The sequence below is a fragment of the Dromiciops gliroides genome, chromosome 4 (assembly GCF_019393635.1).
Source record: "Dromiciops gliroides isolate mDroGli1 chromosome 4, mDroGli1.pri, whole genome shotgun sequence".
Taxonomy (NCBI): Eukaryota; Metazoa; Chordata; class Mammalia; order Microbiotheria; family Microbiotheriidae; genus Dromiciops; species Dromiciops gliroides.
Window position 1 is genome coordinate 238,082,587 of NC_057864.1, and position 19,458 is coordinate 238,102,044.

At 47.6% G+C, this 19,458-nt stretch overlaps 2 protein-coding genes across 2 annotated transcripts; one reads left to right on the forward strand and one right to left on the reverse strand.

Moving 5' to 3' along the window:
- Nucleotides 1–59: 59 nt before the first annotated feature.
- Nucleotides 60–11,296, reverse strand: SKIV2L (Ski2 like RNA helicase). The gene is made up of 28 exons (XM_043963398.1): nt 11,189–11,296; nt 10,971–11,083; nt 9,064–9,173; nt 8,839–8,956; nt 8,637–8,751; nt 8,433–8,507; nt 8,275–8,328; nt 7,976–8,166; nt 7,736–7,864; nt 7,116–7,261; nt 6,611–6,757; nt 6,310–6,394; nt 5,944–6,050; nt 5,173–5,319; nt 4,985–5,081; nt 4,555–4,767; nt 4,320–4,430; nt 3,962–4,192; nt 3,301–3,438; nt 2,939–3,076; nt 2,672–2,776; nt 2,164–2,311; nt 1,927–2,053; nt 1,558–1,768; nt 1,260–1,370; nt 906–1,124; nt 480–620; nt 60–379 (listed from the first exon to the last, which is right to left on the reverse strand). The coding sequence occupies exons 1-28, from the start codon at nt 11,208–11,210 to the stop codon at nt 179–181; spliced, it is 3,750 nt and encodes a 1,249-aa protein (XP_043819333.1). The 5' UTR covers nt 11,211–11,296; the 3' UTR covers nt 60–178.
- Nucleotides 11,297–11,442: 146 nt separating this feature from the next.
- Nucleotides 11,443–19,450, forward strand: NELFE (negative elongation factor complex member E). Its single transcript, XM_043963406.1, has 11 exons — nt 11,443–11,598; nt 12,441–12,560; nt 12,924–12,993; nt 13,176–13,321; nt 15,321–15,395; nt 15,579–15,616; nt 15,755–16,158; nt 16,287–16,431; nt 16,701–16,755; nt 17,006–17,108; nt 19,270–19,450. Exons 2-11 carry the CDS (start codon nt 12,486–12,488, stop codon nt 19,365–19,367), a joined length of 1,209 nt encoding a protein of 402 aa, XP_043819341.1. The 5' UTR covers nt 11,443–11,598; nt 12,441–12,485; the 3' UTR covers nt 19,368–19,450.
- Nucleotides 19,451–19,458: the final 8 nt, after the last annotated feature.

The window sequence follows — 19,458 nt, forward strand, 5'->3', positions numbered from 1 at the left end:
TGCCCCCCCTTTAATTAACTCATTTTTCCAACCCTGAAAGCAATACCCTACCCCCAGGCTCACACATAACAGCATGCTTTGCTGCTTTATTAATTTTTAAAAGGAAATTGGTTCTTCCATGGCCTGTTCTTTGGTAGAGGGCCATGGAGAAACCAGTAGGGTAGGACCTGCAGAAGGCTCACTGGGTGTAGAGACTGGCAGCAAAGACTATGTCACGACGGAGCATGGTGGCAGCTGCCTCCATCTTGGCCCCCAGGACAGGTTCTCCTACCAGCCGGGCAGCCCCTCGCAATGAACGACACATCTCTGCCAGGCGCTGGATACATCTCACAATCAGGCCCTCTGGGGTCCCTGACAGTCCTGCCAGCTCAGAGAAAGGCTACAAAGAAATGAAAGGAGATAAGCTTCTGGGTCTTCCAGAGATTCAGAGGTTCAAACCCATGGCTGGTTTGTTCTCTTCCCGATCCTAAAGAACTCACCATGCCTCGTGCCCACTCATAGACAACTTCTACCAGCCCAAAGTGTAATTCTCCCACAAACTCTTCCACAGTCTGGTTCAGGCCACAGGATACCTGAACTTCACCAATCCGTCGGGCCACATCCTTGACACGTTCTATGCCCTGGAAGGGATGAAAAAAGAGTGAAGTCCATATACCAAGCAAAACCCTTAGCCAGATGCTGACAGAAAACAAAAGAAGCATCCATGGCTTAAGGAAGAGAGAACCCATTCTGATAATGGAACTGTGTTAGAAGAACAGAGGTGGATTTCATCAGGAAAGCCTTCTTGGAAGGCATGTGAAACTACCCTGGAAGAAAGGATGGTCCAGGATTCCCAGAGAAAATCCAGATGCCCATGTGAATGAGAGTGGGGAGATGGAGATGATGGTGAGGGGTATATGTGTTACCTGTTTAAGAGTGCTTGGCAATTGGTCTCCAGGATCTCCGGAACTTTGGCAGACAAGGCCAGATAGCAGAGCAGCAATCTCCTCTGGCCGGAGGGCACTCAGTGCATTGTCAAACATGAGCTCTGTCAGAAGCAGTTCATGACTACTCATGGCACATGCCACCCTCCCTGCCAGCTTCACTGTCCCTGCCCCATCCACATAGCCCAGTGTCCGCAGAACCTGAGTGAGGAAGAGGATATTGGAAGAGAAGCACAGGACTCAGTTATCTAGCTAGTCTAGCCTGCTCCCAACCTCCCCCCCCCCCCCACCTGCCCGCCCCAACCGCAGGACACCAGGCATCCAGTTCCTTCCCACCTCCACACGCTGGTGATACTCTGGCAGCAGGAGTAGTGACTGGTCTGAGAGTAGAAACCGTAATCTCTCCATCTCCTTCTGGATCTGAGCACGTTCCCGAAGCCTCAGGTACTAAAGAAAGAAGATGCAAGGGGAGGAAGAAGTAACATTGGTCCCCTCTACCCTTTCCAACTTGGGGCGGGAAGAGCTGAAGAATAGATTGTGTCCCTCTTTCCTATTACTCCATCAATACATAATGGCAAAAACACCAGGGTAAGAAACCATCTTCTATGGAAAGTCAGGTACTGGGTGGGCTCACCTGAGCTGGAAACCTGGGACTGTGTACACACTGGGCACCTCGGATCAATTCCTCCAGCTTCCGAGCACGAAGCCCACCCTCTACCACCGACACCTCCTTCAGCTGCAGATCATTGACTGGATCCAGGGCTGGGGGCCCTGCTGGGTTCGCCTGAGCCAAGCGGAGCATCTCCTGAACAGCAGAGGTCACAGCTGGAGAGGGAGGGTCCTTCCTGAGAGAAGAATGAGAAACCCTTTTTCTCTGAAAGCTCCTTTGCCCAGAGTGGGTGAACCTTCACACATCACCACCCTCCTATAATCATTCTTCCCAAGGTGATAAAGTTTTATCCCCTATTCATCAAACTGCCCCTTCTCACCCAAAGCTACTAACTTGAATCTTGGCTGCTGCCTCCTGCTAAAATCCTCCAAGATTCGCTCCCCATTCACCCGTAGCATCTTTGTTGTGATGGCACTGATGTCACCTGGCTGAAGTTTGGCCACAGTATGATCACAAGGCCCTGCAGGACAGAACAGCAGAATCAAGTTCCTGTCCTGGAACCCAGGCATCCTCTCCCTCCTACCCCATTCCTGACCCAAGTGTCTGCCCCACTTCGCACCCAGCTCTTACCTTCAGGCAGGAATAGCTTGTGACCCACCAGATCATCAGGATAGGGGACATCAAGGGAGCTGGAACTGCCAGGCAGTGGCCCCTCAAGGGGCTGCTTCTCACACAGAATCAAGGTTGTGAAAACTCGGTTTGTGGTGTCTGAGGAAACCTGGGAGAGCGACAAGAACATGACTGGTGTCATATCCATCTTCCTCCAGACTGGCCTGACCTGGGCGAGAGATGTGATTCCAGGTAGGGAATCCCGTGTCTAGGGGTGATGAAGGAGACCCTACCCTCAGAATATAAACCCAGGTCGCAGTGAGGATAGTGAGAGAAGGGAAGGGTGGGATAGTGTTGGAAATGGAGAAAAGATGTGGATGAGCGCCTGAAGGAATTTGAAGGTTGATGTCACCTCCCTGCCCTCCCCCTCCCCCCTAAAATCGATGTAATGAGTTCAAGTTAGAGGAAAGACAAAGGAAGGCATTCACCAATCGCTCCATCTGGGGGTCCCCAGCCCACCTCCTCTCACCTGCAAGATCACTCCTAGTGCATTGTGATGTTCCTGGTTCTTCACCACCACCACTCTTCCCACTGACAGAGATTTCAGTCCATTCACTGATTCCATGATCCGTCGCTGGGAAGAGATGTTCAAGATGTCAGAGGAGGGGCTAAGAAATAAACTCAGGAGTGTTTCCTCATTGCCATGGATCACTCCCCTGACATGCCAGTAGCAACCTTCTGTCTGTCTCCACCCCTACCCTCATCCACATCCCCATTTCCCTGTTTCCCCCATCACCTGGATCAGGCCCCGAGTCTCTGTCAGCTCTTCTCCCCAGCTGTAATACTCAGGAAGATCAACCAGCTGACCAGACGTGTCCGGCTCCTCCAGGTCCCCAAGTCTTTTTGTCAGTTCTGCCAAAGTCTGCTCGTGGGCCTATAGGGGTAGGGCAGAGATGGAGACTAGGATGAAGATTCAGGAAGGTTAAGGGCCAGACCTGTGATCACCAAGCTCTGGAGCTCTCCAAACTCCCACATGTGTTTCTCTTGAGAATCTGATCTAGTCCTCCAATTCCTAGGTTCTTCTTCCAGGGACCCAAACATGTCCCCCAAACACCCACCAACACACACAAATGGGTGCACACATGCACACATATACACCTTGCTGTCCTTTCTTGAAGGGAACTCAGAAAAGCTTCTCTTCATCATATCTTCCACTCTGAGGGCATCCACCCGAAGCAGGTTAAGGATCATTGTATATGTGAGACGAAATTGGGACTGCAGCTGGGAAGGCTTCCCCTGGGGATCAGGCATAAGGATCAGAGTGCTGGAAGACGGAAATGGGAAGGATTCTTTCATTCCCCTCCCCAGAAGTAAGGGTATTTCCCCTGACTACCTGAACTGACTGCCCCCTTCTCGTTGAGAGGTAGAGGCCCTGATTCTAATTCCAACTCTACTAACAGCTGTGTGAATTTAGGCAATCCACTTCCTTCTCTGGGCCTCACTCAGTTTCTTCATCTAGAACATGAAGGTTTTGGACTGGATGTTCTAAAGTTCCTTCCAGCTCTGACTTTCTATAATGGAAAACCCCAACATTTTATAAGAAATGGGACAGAAATCAGGGAGAGGTCCCTGAGATGTTACCTGAGAACAAAAAGGAAGATTAGAAGAGACACAAAAAAGTTATATGGAAAAAGAGAGATAACAGAGAATTACATGGGAATCACAACATCAGAGCTAGGAGTCAAGGGAATTAGCCAGTCTAACCTTTCCTGCCTTCCTGAGTTGACAGGAAGCTACCTCCTCATTCAGACCAACTCACCAACATCATCCGGTGCAGATCAGACATCTCAGGCACTCGCCCCTTACAGAGTAAGATGACGGTGCCCGTAGGGTCCAGGCCACGACGCCCTGCCCGCCCTGCCATCTGAACATATTCCCCAGGGAGCAAGTCACGGAACGTTGCACCATCATGCTTGCGCATAGAATCAAACACCACAGTCCGTGCAGGCATGTTCACACCCATAGCAAAGGTCTCTGTAGCAAACAGGACCTGGGGGGAAAGGTTCAGCAATTAGGAAAAGCCCTCTCCTGGCCGTCAAAGACACCAAATCTGAATCTGGGCACTTCCTCAGGGCTAAACACATCCCGTTCTATCCGAGAGCCTTCCACTATCCTACCTTGACCAAACCACGACTGAAGAGCATTTCCACAATCTCCTTGAGAATGGGCAAAATACCACTGTGGTGGACACCTAGACCCCGGCGAAGAAGTTCTGACATGTGCAGTACCTGTAAGGTAATGTTGAGAGAGCAACATTTTGGTGTCACTGTACAGTCACAAGTTACTCGAAGCCTGCTTTAGCTTTTATCTCCCATAGACTTCCAACCTTCCCCCCCTACAGGTCCCAGACACCTGAGGTAGCTGGCGGTCAGAGCCTCGAAGTCTGGCAAGGCATCGCTGCAGGAAAAGGTGGATCTCACTCTTCTCAGAGCTAGTGGTAAGGTCAAGGGAGCTGAGGCCTGAGGCCTGCTCATCACAGCGGCCCCGGGAGAAGGTGAACACAACAACAGGGAGCTGGGCACGGCTCCGCAGGGAGGCCAGAAGGGACAGATATATGCCTCGGTCCTGGAAGGCAAATGAGAGAGGTCTGGGACCAAAGGGAATTGGGCTCAAGTCCTAAAGTTCTGACAGGGAATGTAGGTATTGAAAAGGGAAAGAACTGGAAACTAGATCAATGGTGTCCTTGGGAAAGGAGAATTAGATAAGGGGAAAGAGGCATGAGGGGAGAAAGAAGTAGTGTTAGGCAATAAATCCATTCCCTCCTTCCCATCCCAGATCTCACCTGTCCAGGCCCGCCTTGGTGCATTGGCTGCTTTGCCCCAAAGGTCTGTGCATGTTTGCTTGTCCTCTCCTTCTTGGCCTCCACAGCTGCATAGTATCTAAGACAAATGGATGGAGAGGTATATAAATCCCCAGTTATTCAGGCCTTCCCAGCCATAGCTTGGTCCCTTGCTCCCTCCTCCAACTCACCCCTTAGTGTGGAAGACTCCTCGTGAATCCAGAAGCAGAAAGAGCTCCCCTTGGGTTTTTGGACTATTCCCAGTGAACAGAAAATGCTCCAAGGGAACTGGTCGGGCAGCTGTGCTGATCACATAGAGATGCCGACGCTTCAACCTCCTGGGGAAGAGGGGAAAAGGGAAAAGGTTCAGAAGTCACACGATTGTGTCACTACCCTTCTCCCCACTGCCCAGCTTTGAACCCCATCTCTGGCTCTGTGATTATTTCTACATTTTTGCCCAAAGGCTTCAGGGAAGGCTTCCTGAAGGGGAGAACATATGTGACCTAATAGCACATTAACCTCTATGGGCCTCAGTGTCCTCATCTATAAAGCAAGGGGTTATACTAGATGACCTGTGGCCCCTTCTAGCTCTAGATTTATGAGTCTATGATCTTCCTCCCATCATCCTGTCCCTCACTCTCCTTGCCTCCCAAATCACATCATTCCTCCATTCTTTTCCCCAAAGAATCTAGATTGGACAAAGGGGCAGGGATCAAGGGATGGTGAGTATATGAGAATCCCATATGCCTAAACAAGTTTATTGAAAATCTTTGATTAAGAGGGACCAGCTGAAGGAAATTACCACCATCACTATCCCACCCCTCACATCAGAGTCAGATTACATTCCTAGCTGTTACAGTGTCAGCTTATCTTCTCCAAAGATATGTAATAATAGGATGTGTCTTTTTCCCAGAGCATACCACCCCAAACTCAAATCTTTTGTGTCTGTCTCTGATCCTTACCCAATCCAGTCTGCAAATTCAAGGGCATTGGGCACAGTGGCACTGAGGAGAATGATGGAAACATGATCTGGGAGCATGATGAGGACTTCTTCCCATACTACTCCTCGCTAGTCACAGAAAGATCAAGGACACAGAAACATTGCAAACCACTATAGACACATCAAAGCCACCATTCACTTCACCCCCACCTGGCAGAGGATGCCATAACTCTTGTTCTCCATGTGACCTTCCCTTTTGTCCTCAAAGGAAAGTTGTGTGATAGGGGCCTTCCTGGGGTTAAAGTTGGAGGGTAAAGGGGGTAGGGAGGAAGGACTGAAAGGTAAAAAGATCAGTTCTTAGGGGTAACGTCAGCTGCACCCTCCTCACCTCAGCATCATTGATGTAATGGACCTCATCAAATATCACCCACTCAAGGTCTCGAATCACATCTGAGCCACTATACAGCATGGAGCTAGGTGGAAAGGATGGGAAGAAATAGAACCAGATTCAAGCACACTTAGAACTTCCTTCTCTTAAGTAATAGCCTGACCCCTCTTGGGACTGCTACTTTATTTTCCCAATCAAATTGTAAATCCTTCCCCCTAGATCCTAGGCATCTACACAACTCTGACCACACACTTTAGGTCCACCCCCCACTCCCAATCCCAGGACCTTGATGTCCACTCACCGAAGGATCTCCGTGGTCATAATGAGGCAGGAAGCCTCAGGATGTAGCTGGACATCCCCTGTGAGGAGTCCAACATCACCAAATGTGTTTCGGAAATCTCTGAATTTCTGATTACTCAGGGCCTTGATGGGTGAGGTATAGATGGTACTGGAGAAGAAGAAGGAATCCTGAACTTTCACTCACATGAGTTGTTGCTCCTGAACTCAAATCTCCTTCCCTTTTCCTCTCCCAGGTCCATCCCACACATCCTACCCAACCTGGTTCTACATTCACCCGTTCAGAAAACCCTTCTAAAATAACTGGCCACTTCTAAACCATTTTAGTCTGTCCTCATTGTCTCTCTTCTCTCGACTCTCTCTTTCTCTCCTGTTCTTCTCCATGTCATCATCTCCCATGGGCTCCCCTCAATTCCTCCTTGTGTCCCAGGCATTGAGATGGAAGAAGACTGGACTGGTAAGGACAAGTTAGGGATAAGATCAGAATTACCCTCTCCCCACCCCCATACCGGGTCATATGTTTCTGGGCAAGGGCAATGGCATATTCAGCCACAACAGTCTTTCCTGCAGATGTGTGAGCAGCAACAAAAACAGAGTCATGTCTCTCCAGGTGCAGAATAGCCTGTTTCTGAAATACATCTGGTTCAAACGGCCACTGTGAGAGGGACAGATACAGGGTAGAGATGATGTGAGAAGGATCCAGTGGATGACGAAGGGAAGAGGTAGGGACTCATTTTGAAATATTCTTTAATAAAATGATCCATACCCCTATATAGGGTAGAAAGGAATAAGCAGAGAAAAGAAGGGGAAAGGTGGCTAGGAATATTCATGTAAATCTGGAGGTAGGGCTCCTTACCCCAACTTTATCCCTAGCATGACCCCACTCACACAAATTTCCTTTGAGGGTAAAAAAGAATGTCAAAGTGGGGTATACAAGGATTATGGTGTCCTGTGCCAGGAAGGGGTTGTTAGGTAGGTGGTGGCTTTTATATTATCTGTATACCTCTTGGAGTCTGGAGTAGGACAAGTCCCAAATCTTACCTATCAAGAAGGGGCTGGGATGAGATAAGCAGGAGACTATGGATCATGGCACTGGAGATAGGGGAGTGGAAAAGGTGAGATTCATGACCTGGAAGGCAGGTTGGGGGATGAGCCGGTAGAAATCTCCCACAGGCGAAGTAATATCTACAGGAATGGCCCATTGTTCCAAGACTGGGGGCTTTGGAGGTTCTGGAGGAGGCATGGGGGCTGATGCTTCCTATGGAGTAAGGGGAAAAGCATCAGACTATCACAGACCTCCATCTCACCCCACTCCTCAGACCCTCTCCCCAGTAGAACATACCGAGTTATATACCCATCCATATCCTACCTTTAGGACTAAATCCTCCAGGCTACTAGCACGAACCAATGGAGGTTCAGATGTAGAGGTTGCAATACTGTCATCTCTAGGACCCCCCAATCTTCCTGAAATCTCTTCGTCCTCCTCTTCCTCCCCACCCAGTTCCAGGGGTTCCAGGAGATGGCTGAGACTGAGGAGGCCAGAAGCAGGGGTTGAGTGATCTGACAGGATACAGAAGTCAAGAGAAACAGAGGTACAGTCACCGTTCCCCTTTTGTCTCCTCTGACACCTTTCCTTCCCCCCTCAACCCCACCAGAGGAAACACTTACTCTTTGGGGTAAAGTCTACACCTTTCTTGAAACCCGGGGGGATGGTAAGGAGATCTGGAAAATGACAGTGGAAAGAGGCATCAGTGAGAGGCCACATTCCCCTTCCATCCCTAATCTTCAATCAGAATTCAATCTGCCCTTTTAGTCCTCCCCTTCACCTTTCTCAAAGTCAATCTCTTCCTCAGAGTCCCCACGAGTACTCAGATCTGCTATGGTAGGTTCATCCATCCCACCTGAGAGGAAGGGAAACAGAGCAGGAAAAAATAAGAGTTAGTATATAGGGAAGAATAGCTCACTCCCTGATTCTTAGGACATAGGAGCCTTCCTCACTCTACTCCCCACTCTCTCTTCTCAAATATCACCTGGCCAAAATGGATAGTGTGTTGGGTTGCCCCATAAGGCCTGGGATGGGGGTCCCGGAGGCCGGCGTAGAGAAAGGGAAGTTGTGGCTGAGAGGTTTGTGTCCTCCAACAGGACCTGGGAGAGAACATAGGAACACAATGAAGCTAAATTCATCTCTTATTCTCTTCCTATCTGTCTTATATCCCTGGAGATGCCCTTCACCTCTCTGTAGCCCAGAACTCTGCCAGTGGTTGGGTGTCTCTGAGCCTGTAAATCGGATGGCACAGGAGCTCCTGGGAGTCCCAGGAGAGACCAGGGATCTGTCTTCCTCTGCCATTTCCTGAGAAAACCAGAAGAAACAAATCAGTCTCCCCACTACCATCACACCTCACTCCCATCTCAGCCCCTCCTTTTCTCAGAAGCAAAGGTGCCCAGAACCCTTCTCACCAAGCCACACGTTCCACACCATGCAGGGGCAGCCATTCAGGGGATGACAGAAACAGTTGCTCGGTCTCTCCCTGAAGCTCTGGGGCACAGGGTGGTAGCCCATGGGAGAGCTGGAAAAATGAAAGGAAGACAGACCCCAAATGGGAAACTAGGGGTGGCAGGTAGAGAGGAAAAAGAGAACAAACTGTTCAGGAAAGAAAGAAGATAGACTAAGGTTCCTTGTTAAATGAAGGTGGAAGGTCAAGGAGATAGAGGGGTCAGAGTTAAGAATAGCAGGCTCAAAGGAAAGGAATATATTGATAAGTACTACTTTAGAAAATACTGTGTGGGGGGCAGCTAGGTGGTGCAGTGGATAGAGCACCGGCCCTGGAGTCAGGAGTACCTGAGTTCAAATCTGGCCTCAGACATTTCACACTTACTAGCTGTGTGACCCTGGGCAAGTCACTTAACCCCCATTGCCTCACTAAAAAAAAGAAAAGAAGAAAATACTGTGTGTCTAACACTGTGACACACAGAGAAGGAATACAGAGAAGTAAAAGATATAGTCTGCCTTAGCACAGCATTGGTGTCATATCAGTGATTATTCCTTTTCCCTCCCAGCCTTTCCTTCAGACAATTAGCTAGCTCACTGATGAGGTAACAAATTAATAACAAATGAGCAGTATTAACAGTGTTATAAATGCTAAGAGGCAAGGGAGCAGATTAAGACTAAGGGTAGACAGCCAGAAAGAAATAATTCAAGTACTGTGGAGCCACAGTCAGGATAGCACAAGATCTAGCAGCATCTACACTAAAGGATCAGAGGGCATGGAATATGATATTCCAGAGGGCAAAGGAATTGGGATTACAACCAAAAATCACCTACCCAGAAAAACTGAGTATAATCTTTCAGGGGAATAAATGGGACTTCAATGAAAAAAAGTAAGGGTAGAAACTTTAGGGGGAGAAATTATATGGGGACAAGGAGCCCAAAAAGTAGGGGGAAAGGGAGCTAATCCCTAACTTCAGACAAAGGACTCAAAAATTCTTTTCAATTCTTAGGAGTTTATTATCTACACACTTAAGTGCTAGAGAAAATTGAAAGATTAAGTAGAATAAGGGTCCTTGCTCTACCTCCTGCCCTCAAGGAATTTGCAATCCAGGGGGACAGAATCCTCAAATCCCATTTCTGATAGTGTCTAGACTATAAATGGCACCCAATACTGTACTAAATTGAATTAAATTTTTCCAGAACTTGTCATCCCCCAGCCCTCAAAGGCCTCGCTTCCTCTGAGGTCCCAAAGTTCTCACTGTATATCCTCCTAGTAAAGAGCACTTATGCATCTGTGTTACTACTTGTCTTTTTCCCCCGTGGTTGTCTCCCCAACAAGAATGCGAATTTCTTTACCTCCGGGCCTCACTTTCCTTCCCTTACATCTCTTTGTAACACATGCTGCTCCCCCCACCCCACCCTCCTCCGAGCCAGACACAGGGCTGGGCATAAAAAGGGACACTCAATAAATAATTGTTGAAAAGAATGTTATTGTTAATATGTTATTAATGACAATGACACATCTTCATATTCATTTTCTCACTTCAACTTTACAACATTCATCCCTCCTCCGATGAAGTCCGGAAAGGCCAGAAAAGGATATTAATCTCATTTTACAGAAGAAGAAACTGATGCCCAAGAAGAGCTTGGGCAAGCCTTTCTCCTACCTCAAACCCCACCCCTCATACCCCGCCAACAGAGCCTGATCCAGGGCCCCACAGGGACAGGGAGCAGCACTGAAGGGAGGAAGCCATGTCGGCTGACTGCAAGCCCAGAGAGCTTTCTCCTACATTGAATTATTGTGGGGAAGGAGAAAACTTGGTTCATTCCAGGACAGGGGTGAGTGGAAGCCCTCGGGGGTTCAGGGCTCACTCACGGTGCCGGCCGGCGGGTCCGAGACCTGAGGCGCACTCAGAAGCTCCCAGCGCCCAGTGCATCCAAGCTCCAGGGCACAGAGGGGCAAGTCCAGGGGCCCCCGAGGGGGCAGCACTGAAAAACGAGAAAACTAGTCAGGGCTGAGGGCAGAGGTCCGGGCTCGGGGCAAAGGTCAAAGGTTAGACTCTCTCCCTGCACCCATGCCGCCCCAGCCCTTACCCAGCCGCTCGGTCTCCAGCATACCGCTGCCTCCCAGAATCGCCGCGAAGCCGGAAGTGCCTCGGGGACCGAAGCTCTGGAAGTCCCGCCCCTAGCATGGCGGAAGTTGCAGCCGTTCGACGTGTGGATGGCTACAGGGAGAAGTGATGTCATAAGAGAGAAGGGCGGAAGTGGCCTCAGGCCGAGGAACAGGCAAGTAGCGGCGAGAGGGTAAAAAGGGAACAATGCCGGAAATGGCGCAGAGGTCTAAAGGGAAGTGCCTTCCTCTTCGGCCGCCTTGGTTACAGAGCCTGCCTGTTCCAACTCCCGCCTCCTAAACGTCATCACTCTGCGCCTGTCTGGTCCTCCCGGGAGGGCGGAGGAAGCTGCTGCTGTAGACTGTGTGAAGAAGATAACATCTTCCTTTTCAGGTAAGGACCTTCCCTCCTTCTTTCTCCTCGGCCTGCGGCTCTTTAGGTCTTTCTGGTCCGTTCCTATGGTGACATGGCGGGAGTTCTGCCGCGAACCCCGGGCATTCGGGAACCCCCGTAGCTGCTATGATCACCTCTTTCGGGCCGCCTGAGTTCGGTCACTGTTGCCATAGTAACAACGTACGTGAGAGTTAGGGATATTCCAGGAGAGCGTTTGCAAGTTGTTTCACCTATCAAACTGTGAGCCCCTCGACGGCAGGGACAGTTTTTGCCATTCTTTGTATTTCCAGCGCTTAGCACGGTTCCTGGCACATAGTAAGCGCGTAATAAGTGTATATCGACTTGATTTGAGAGTGCCCTGCCAACCTGGGATGGGGGGGGAGGTGGAGAGAAGAAAGAGACCTCTCAGGGAACACCACGCCTTTTACGTTGTGACTGGAGAGCTTCCTCCTCCAAATGATTTTGTGCTGGGATTTAGACAGACAGAACTCGTGTCCTAGTCCTGGCAGTGCCACTGACTGGTTTTGTGACCCTCAAACAAGCCACTTTCCTTTTGAGAACCCGTCTCCTCACCTGTGGAGTAGACCAGAGTTAGGTTAGCACTTTGTAGCACTGATGTTCTTTGTTCTGGGAGTCTGTGATCTGGCTGTCCCAGGTCTTGGATTTCCCAGTGTTCTCCCTTTTAGGGTTCAGGGATGTCACTCACGAAAACCACTGGGAGGAAAAGGCAGAGCCTGGAGCAGACCATGAGGAATGGATATCTCTCAGAAACCCTGGGCACTTAGGCTATGGGATAGATGGGCAAAAGGTACCTGCCTTAAACTGATTGTTTTCCTATGCAGTTGCATCTCTGGAGGGCCAGACCTGGCTCAGAACTGGGAGCTGATATGTTGGTGCTGCCCCCAGGACTGAGTGAGGAAGAAGAAGCATTGCAGAAGAAATTCAGCAAACTCAAGAAAAAGGTAAGCAGACAAGTGTAGTGAGCAGAAGGGAAGCATAGGCCCTTATCCCAAATCCTTTTCTTGGGCCTTTTACTGTAAGAATAACCACCTTCCCCTCTATGCAGTGCTACCTAGAAGTTTGGCATAAAGTAGCTTTTAATAGGCTGGCAACACTCTAAGTATATGACTTGTGAACACAGTATCACCAGATTTTGGCACCCTGCAGTGCCACAAAAATCATGGTTTTAGTAGTTCTGACCAGTAATTATCAGAAGTGAAATTTATGGGAAGTTCTCCAAACACAGAGGCCATAGGATCCTAGGGTGGGAAAAGGCCATCATTAATTCTTTCTCTCTTTTCCTTTTGCCTCCCTGTCATCTCCAGAAAAAAGCATTATTGGCTCTTAAGAAGCAAAGTAATAGTAGCACAGCCAGCCAGGGGGGTGTCAAACGCTGTGAGTAATGATTGGTTAAATGCTTTTCTTACAGGGGTTGAAGGAAGGGGGGGGGGGGCGGATTTTGGTGGGGATTCCAACAGTGAACTGGAAAAAGGAATTGGGACCTAAAAGGACTTGTCCCACAGGTTAGGCAATATTAACACCTTCACTTTATGCTTTCTCTCTTCTTCCTTGCTTAGCTCTGTCGGAGCAACCTGTAGTAGACACAGCCACAGCAACAGAGCAAGCTAAACAGCTGGTAAAATCAGGAGCCATCAGTGCCATTAAAGCTGAGACCAAGAATTCTGGCTTCAAGCGATCACGGACTCTGGAGGGGAAATTGAAGGTAAGTGGGAATCAAGGAAAGGGTTGGTGAGTCCAGTCTTAATTTACCACATTGAAAAAAAAAATTACCACATTGAGGGACATTAGAATGGTGAAGGTGTTTCATTCATTTTTTTTTTTTTTTTAGTGAGGCAATTGGGGTTAAGTGACTTGCCCAGGGTCACACAGCTAGTAAGTGTTAAGTGTCTGAGGCCGGATTTGAACTCAGGTACTCCTGAATCCAGGGCCGGTGCTCTATCCACTGTGCCACCTAGCTGCCCGTTTCATTCATTTTTATATCTCCTTGAAGGACTAGCACAGTCTTATCTACCTTGAATTCAGTTGAAGTGGGAAAAGGAGGACTTTCTTGAGGGTGGAAAGAAAGCAATTTTAGGACAGAAAGAAGTGGTAGCAATTTAACCTAGAATAGTCACTGTTGATCTCAGTTTCCTCATAAGGGAGTCAGACTAGATGATTTTTTAAGGTCCCTTCTGACTTTAAATTACTTTGTATCAAAGGATTATTTTCATGGAATACACCTGAGAGGTGGTGCAAGCCAAAGACAAACTAAGTTCAAAAATGGTGTAGGTAATCTCATCAGTCAATCAGAAACCACTTATTAAGTGGCCCAGTGCCCAGTGCGTGGCATTGGGAATACAATTTCATCATTGGGGGAGATAACATATAAACAAAATAAGCACAAGAGAATTTGGGGCAGAGGGAGGCTAACAGCTTCAGTGCATCGAGGAAGTTTTCCTGGAAGAAGGTAGTCCCTGAACAGAGCTTTAAGGTGAACAAGGGATTCTTAGAGAAGGTAAGAGGAAGCTGGGGGATGATACCAGTGCATAGAAGATAGCTAGGACAAGAAGCACAAGATGGGTAATGGAGTATCATGTGTAAGGAGAAGCAAGGCAGCTAGTCCTAATGGACCTCCTAATGCAGAAATGCTGGACAGTTGTGTTGGGGCCTGATTGTGAAGGGTTTCAAATGCCAAACAAAGGATTTTACAAAGGAAAGTGACATAATTGTACCTGCATTGTATGGATTGACTGAAGGAAAAGACTTGGAATAGAGAGACTAAGAAGTTATTGTAGTAGCCTAGGCAATAGGTGTTAAGGGTTTAAAAAACTAGGGTTGGGGCAGCTAGATGGCACAGTGGTAAAGCACTGGCCCTGGATTCAGGAGTACCTGAGTTCAAAGCCGGCCTCAGACATTTGACACTAGCTGTGTGACCCTGGGCAAGTCACTTAACCCTCATTGCCCTGCAAAAAAAAACTAGGGTTATAGTCATGTGAGTAAAAAGGAGAATACCCAAGAGATGTGGTGAAGGTAGAGACAAGATTTGGTATCTGATCAATATGTGGAGTGGGGTGAGGCTGGGCAGTCAAAAATAATGCCACAATTGCTGACCTGGAGACAAAATATTGGTGCTTTTAGCAGAGATGGGAAGAGGCAATGGGGGCAATGAAAATGAGTTCTGTTTTAGACACATTGCATTTGATATTCCTAAGAGAGATCTAGTTCAAAATTTACAATAAGCATTTGATTTAAGACTGGAGCTCAGGAGGGATAATAGGGTTGAATATAGATTTTGGAATTATCTTCCTAGAAATGATCATTAAGACAATTGGGAGCTGAAAAGCTCACCAAATGAGAGTATGGAGGGATAAGAGGAGAGCAACCAAGACATTACCTTGGAGTCCACCCACAGTTAGGGGACATGATATAGGTAATGAATTAGCAAAGGAAACTGATGAGTTGTGATGAGACTGGTTGGAGTGGAACAAAGAGAGCACTGTCACAAAAACCCAGAGCATTTTATTGAATTAATCAGTTGTAGGTTATCTCAAGGAGTTAGAAATCTATTTGGGCATTTCTGTTGAGTACATGCCATGGTTGGGAAGGAACTAAAAGAAAAGGGGATCATCAAAAAATGTTAAAAGAGAGAAGAAACGAAAGAGGAAGAAAGGAGACTTTGGCCAGTCACCTGGAGTGTCCTAACTCTACTGTATTACCCTTAGGACCCAGAGAAGGGCCCAGCCCCTACTTTTCAACCATTTCAGCGAAGCATCTCAGCTGATGATGACTTGCAGGAGGTAATGGAGAAACTACCAGATTCTCAATGTTTGAAAAGCACTGGGTGGAAGGTGGGGCTAGAGAGGGTTGGAGGGTGGGAATAGGCTGGCTGAAGTGAGAGGGGGAAGAGAAATGAGTTAGGAAACTGGGTACCTGATTAACTTAGCTATTATTCATGCCATTCTTTGTTTTCTTCCATCTAGTCATCCAGGCGTCCCCAGAGGAAATCTCTGTATGAGAGGTTAGAGATGGGACAGGGTTCCTGGAGCCATGGGACTTGGGCTGGAAGGAACCAGGGTCTAAAAGGGGAGGATATATATACCCTTCAGGAGGGGATGGAGTAGGGACCTTCTTACAACCTTGCTATATGCCTCTACAGCTTTGTGTCATCCAGTGATCGGCTTCGAGAACTAGGACCAGATGGGGAGGAATCAGAAGGTCCAGGGAGTGGTGATAGCGCTCCCCGAAGCTTTGACTGGGGCTATGAGGAACGAAGTGGTCCCCCCTCTTCATCCTCCCCACCCCGAAGCCGAAGTCGAGATCGAAGCCATGAGAGGAACCGGGATCGAGATAGGGACCGGGATCGGGACAGGGATCGGGACAGAGACCGGGATCGAGATAGAGACCGGGATAGGGACAGAGACCGGGATCGGGACAAGGAACGGGACAGAGAACGTGATCGAGACAGGGACAGGGACCGAGACCGGGATCGGGACAGGGACCGAGATCGGGATAGGGATCGGGACAGGGACCGAGACCGGGATCGAGAAGGCCCTTTCCGAAGTAAGTGACAAGAGCTGAGGGGATGGGAACTTTCAGAGAATATTTAAATGGGGTCCACAATGACCTTTCCAGTAGGAGATTGATTAGATTGTAATCCCTGATACTAAGCCCAAACTCTGGCCTCACAGGGTCTGATTCATTCCCTGAGTACCGAGGTCCAAGGAAGGGGAACACACTGTATGTATCCGGAACAGATATGACACCCACCCTCCTTCGTGGAGCCTTCTCACCTTTTGGGAACATCATTGACCTCTCCATGGACCCACCCCGAAAGTAAGGAGGGTTTGGAATAGGAAGTGAAAAGAATAAGATGCAATAAGATCTTTGGGTTTTTAGGAAAAAAATACAAGGAAGTGGGAGAGAGAGTTCTCATGGGCCAGAGAGAAGAAGAGACAGAAGGTTGGGAGGCAGTGGGGAAGGGAAGTCTTATATTGGTCCTGGTAGGAGAAATTGGGGGAAAGTGATCAAAAGAGATGTGAACCAAAAAAGAAAAAGAGAGAGATATGAACCCCAGGATGATGCTATCCTTCCTCCTCACCCAGCTGTGCCTTTGTCACCTATGAGAAGATGGAATCAGCAGATCAGGCAATAGCCGAGGTCAGAATTCTTCAATCTGTTCCCCTTGTCCCTTCTCCTGATCCCTTTATTTTCCCCATAAATATTGGGAGTGGGGGAATGTAAGCTGTAAATTCCTTTCCAACATCATAGTCTTTTCATTCTCAATCTATAGGATCTCTTATCTCCTTAATTCCCTACTCATTTTGTCCATAGGATGTATCTGACACAAGTAGATCCTCTCTAACTTGTTCTTAACCCTTCCTGCCACTGCTGGTCTCTCTCCTCACAGCTCAACGGGACCAAGGTAGAATCTGTGCAACTCAAGGTTAGCATCGCTCGTAAGCAGCCCATGCTAGATGCTGCCACTGGCAATTCTGTCTGGGGCTCCCTTGGTAAGAATACAGTTCCTAGCTGAACTCAATAAGCCACCACTTCATTTTGCTCTTCTATATAACCTTAGACTCACTAAAAGGAGATGAGGGCCAGGACTAGGGTAGTAGCCGTGGAGATAGAAAGAAAAGGTGATGAACTCAAGAACTGAAAGAATTAACAAAATCAAGTATAAGGCTAAAATGGGGGGGGGGGGGCGCAGAATGGGAAGGGGGCATTGTCAGAGAAGGAGATTATTTTCCATAGGGAAGCTTTCAGCCTAAATAACTAGAAAGAATAGGAAAAATGGATTCAGGGGATCATTTTGTTGGAGAAGTTAGATGAATTAAGTTTTAGACATGTTGATTTTTGAGATGATAGCAGGACTTCCAGATGTAAATGCCCCATATACAAATACAGGCCTGAAACTCAGATGTTAAGGTTGTGAATGAAAGTGTACATTTGATAGCATAGAGAATAACTGAAGTTATTAGAGAAGATCAGTTCATCAATAAGGCTGTAAAGAAGAGCAGAAAACTAAGAACTGAGCTTTGAGTACTATCTGGTCATTTTCCCCTCCATTTCCTCCCAAAATGTAGAAAGAGAGGGAGAGCAGGAGAAAGGAAAGAGATAAAAATATAGCCAGGGTAATGCCATGTCATGGAAGCCCCAGAAAAAGAGTTTAAGGAAGTTGGGAAGGGTCGGTGGTAATCCAGAGTGTCACTTGGCCACAGAAAGTGAAAACTAGGAAAAGGCCATTTAGTCTGGGGACGAGGTTGCCATAAAGTCATAGCCATAGGATTTAGAGTTGGAAGGGAGTTTAGGGATCATCTAGGCTAACACCTTCATATTACATCTGAGGAAAATGAGGCCCAAAGCGGTTAAATGACTTGCCCCAAATTATGCAGCAAAACCCACATTATCTGACTCCCAATCTAGTGCTCCTCCCACTACCCCCACTTAGTGGTGAACTTTGAGGGACCAATTTTCATGGACAGGTGAGGTAGAAATCAGATGTCACAGATTTAGGGAAGGAATAAATAGTAAGGAAGTATCCACAGTAGTTGGAAGCCAACCCGTTGAAAGACTTAGAAGTGAAAAGGATAGGAATAAGCTGTTAGCTGAAGAGTTAAGCCAGCATCAAGGAGTTTTGAATTTTTTTTTTCAGAATGTAGAACTATGTGTAGATATGAAGGGGGAGGAAGAATTGAAGAGACTGGAAGGAGGATATAAATGGGAATGAGATTTCCCAGGAGTTGGGAAGGACTCATATCTTAGGGCACAGGCAGAGAAGTTAACTTTAGGAGCAGAGATACTTCCTTCTCTGCATTCTAAAGGAAGGAAGAGTGTCTCTAGGGACAGTAGTACATGAGAGTGAAGATGGTAGAGCACATTGTTATTAGAATGTGTTTGGGATGGGTTAGGAACTTGAATAAGAATACTTTAATGTATGACCTTGGCACAGAGATGTTTATATCGCTGCATTATCTGTCTCTACCACTTTAATATTAATAAATGGATCAATTTCCAACTTTATAGCTAGATAATAGGAGGTTTTCATAGTGAGGGCGAGGGGCAGCTAGGTGGCACAGTGGATAAAGCACCGGCCCTGGAGTCAGGAGGACCTGAGTTCAAATCTGGCCTCAGACACTTAACACTTACTAGCTGTGTGACCCTGGGCAAGTCACTTAACCCCAGTTGCCTCACTTAAAAAAAAAAAACCATAGGGAGAGAGGAAAGGAAAGGAAAGGAGGGAGATGTCAGAACCCAATTTATCCAAGGCAAGAACCAAAATTCATCAGTGTCATTGACAAAAGGATACAGCTTCCTTTCAGAATTTTAATAATTCTATTCTTTTGTTGTTATATAAACGTTAAATGTTAACATTATTTGTGTCTTTATTTTGTAAAATCTTCATAGACATTTCAAAGGACACAAATTGTTTTTAATGAGAGTCATCAATACGATTCAAAATGGCAGTTTTTTCCACTTTCCCTTCTTCTTCACCCATTCTTCAAGGCTTCACCCAAAGCCTTGTTTGGCCATTCGTGGGCTGGAGAATAGCAGGAAGGCACTCCCGGGGAGATTAGTGTATTCTTCAGGGCTGAACCTGAGGGTGGGCCTGGACTGTGCGTCTGGCTAGATTTTTTTGTTGTCTTGACATACTCTCCCCTTTCTTCCTAGCTGTACAAAGCAGCCCTAAGGGCTGCCACCGGGACAAGCGGACCCAGATTGTCTACAATGATGATGTCTATAAAGAAAACCTTGTGGATGGGTTCTAGGCAGTTGAAAGAGTCGGGGAGAGAAATCCCTCCTCCCCCCTGCAGGTTTCAGTAAAACCCACTGAGGTGGATATTCACTTAAACTCCTTAG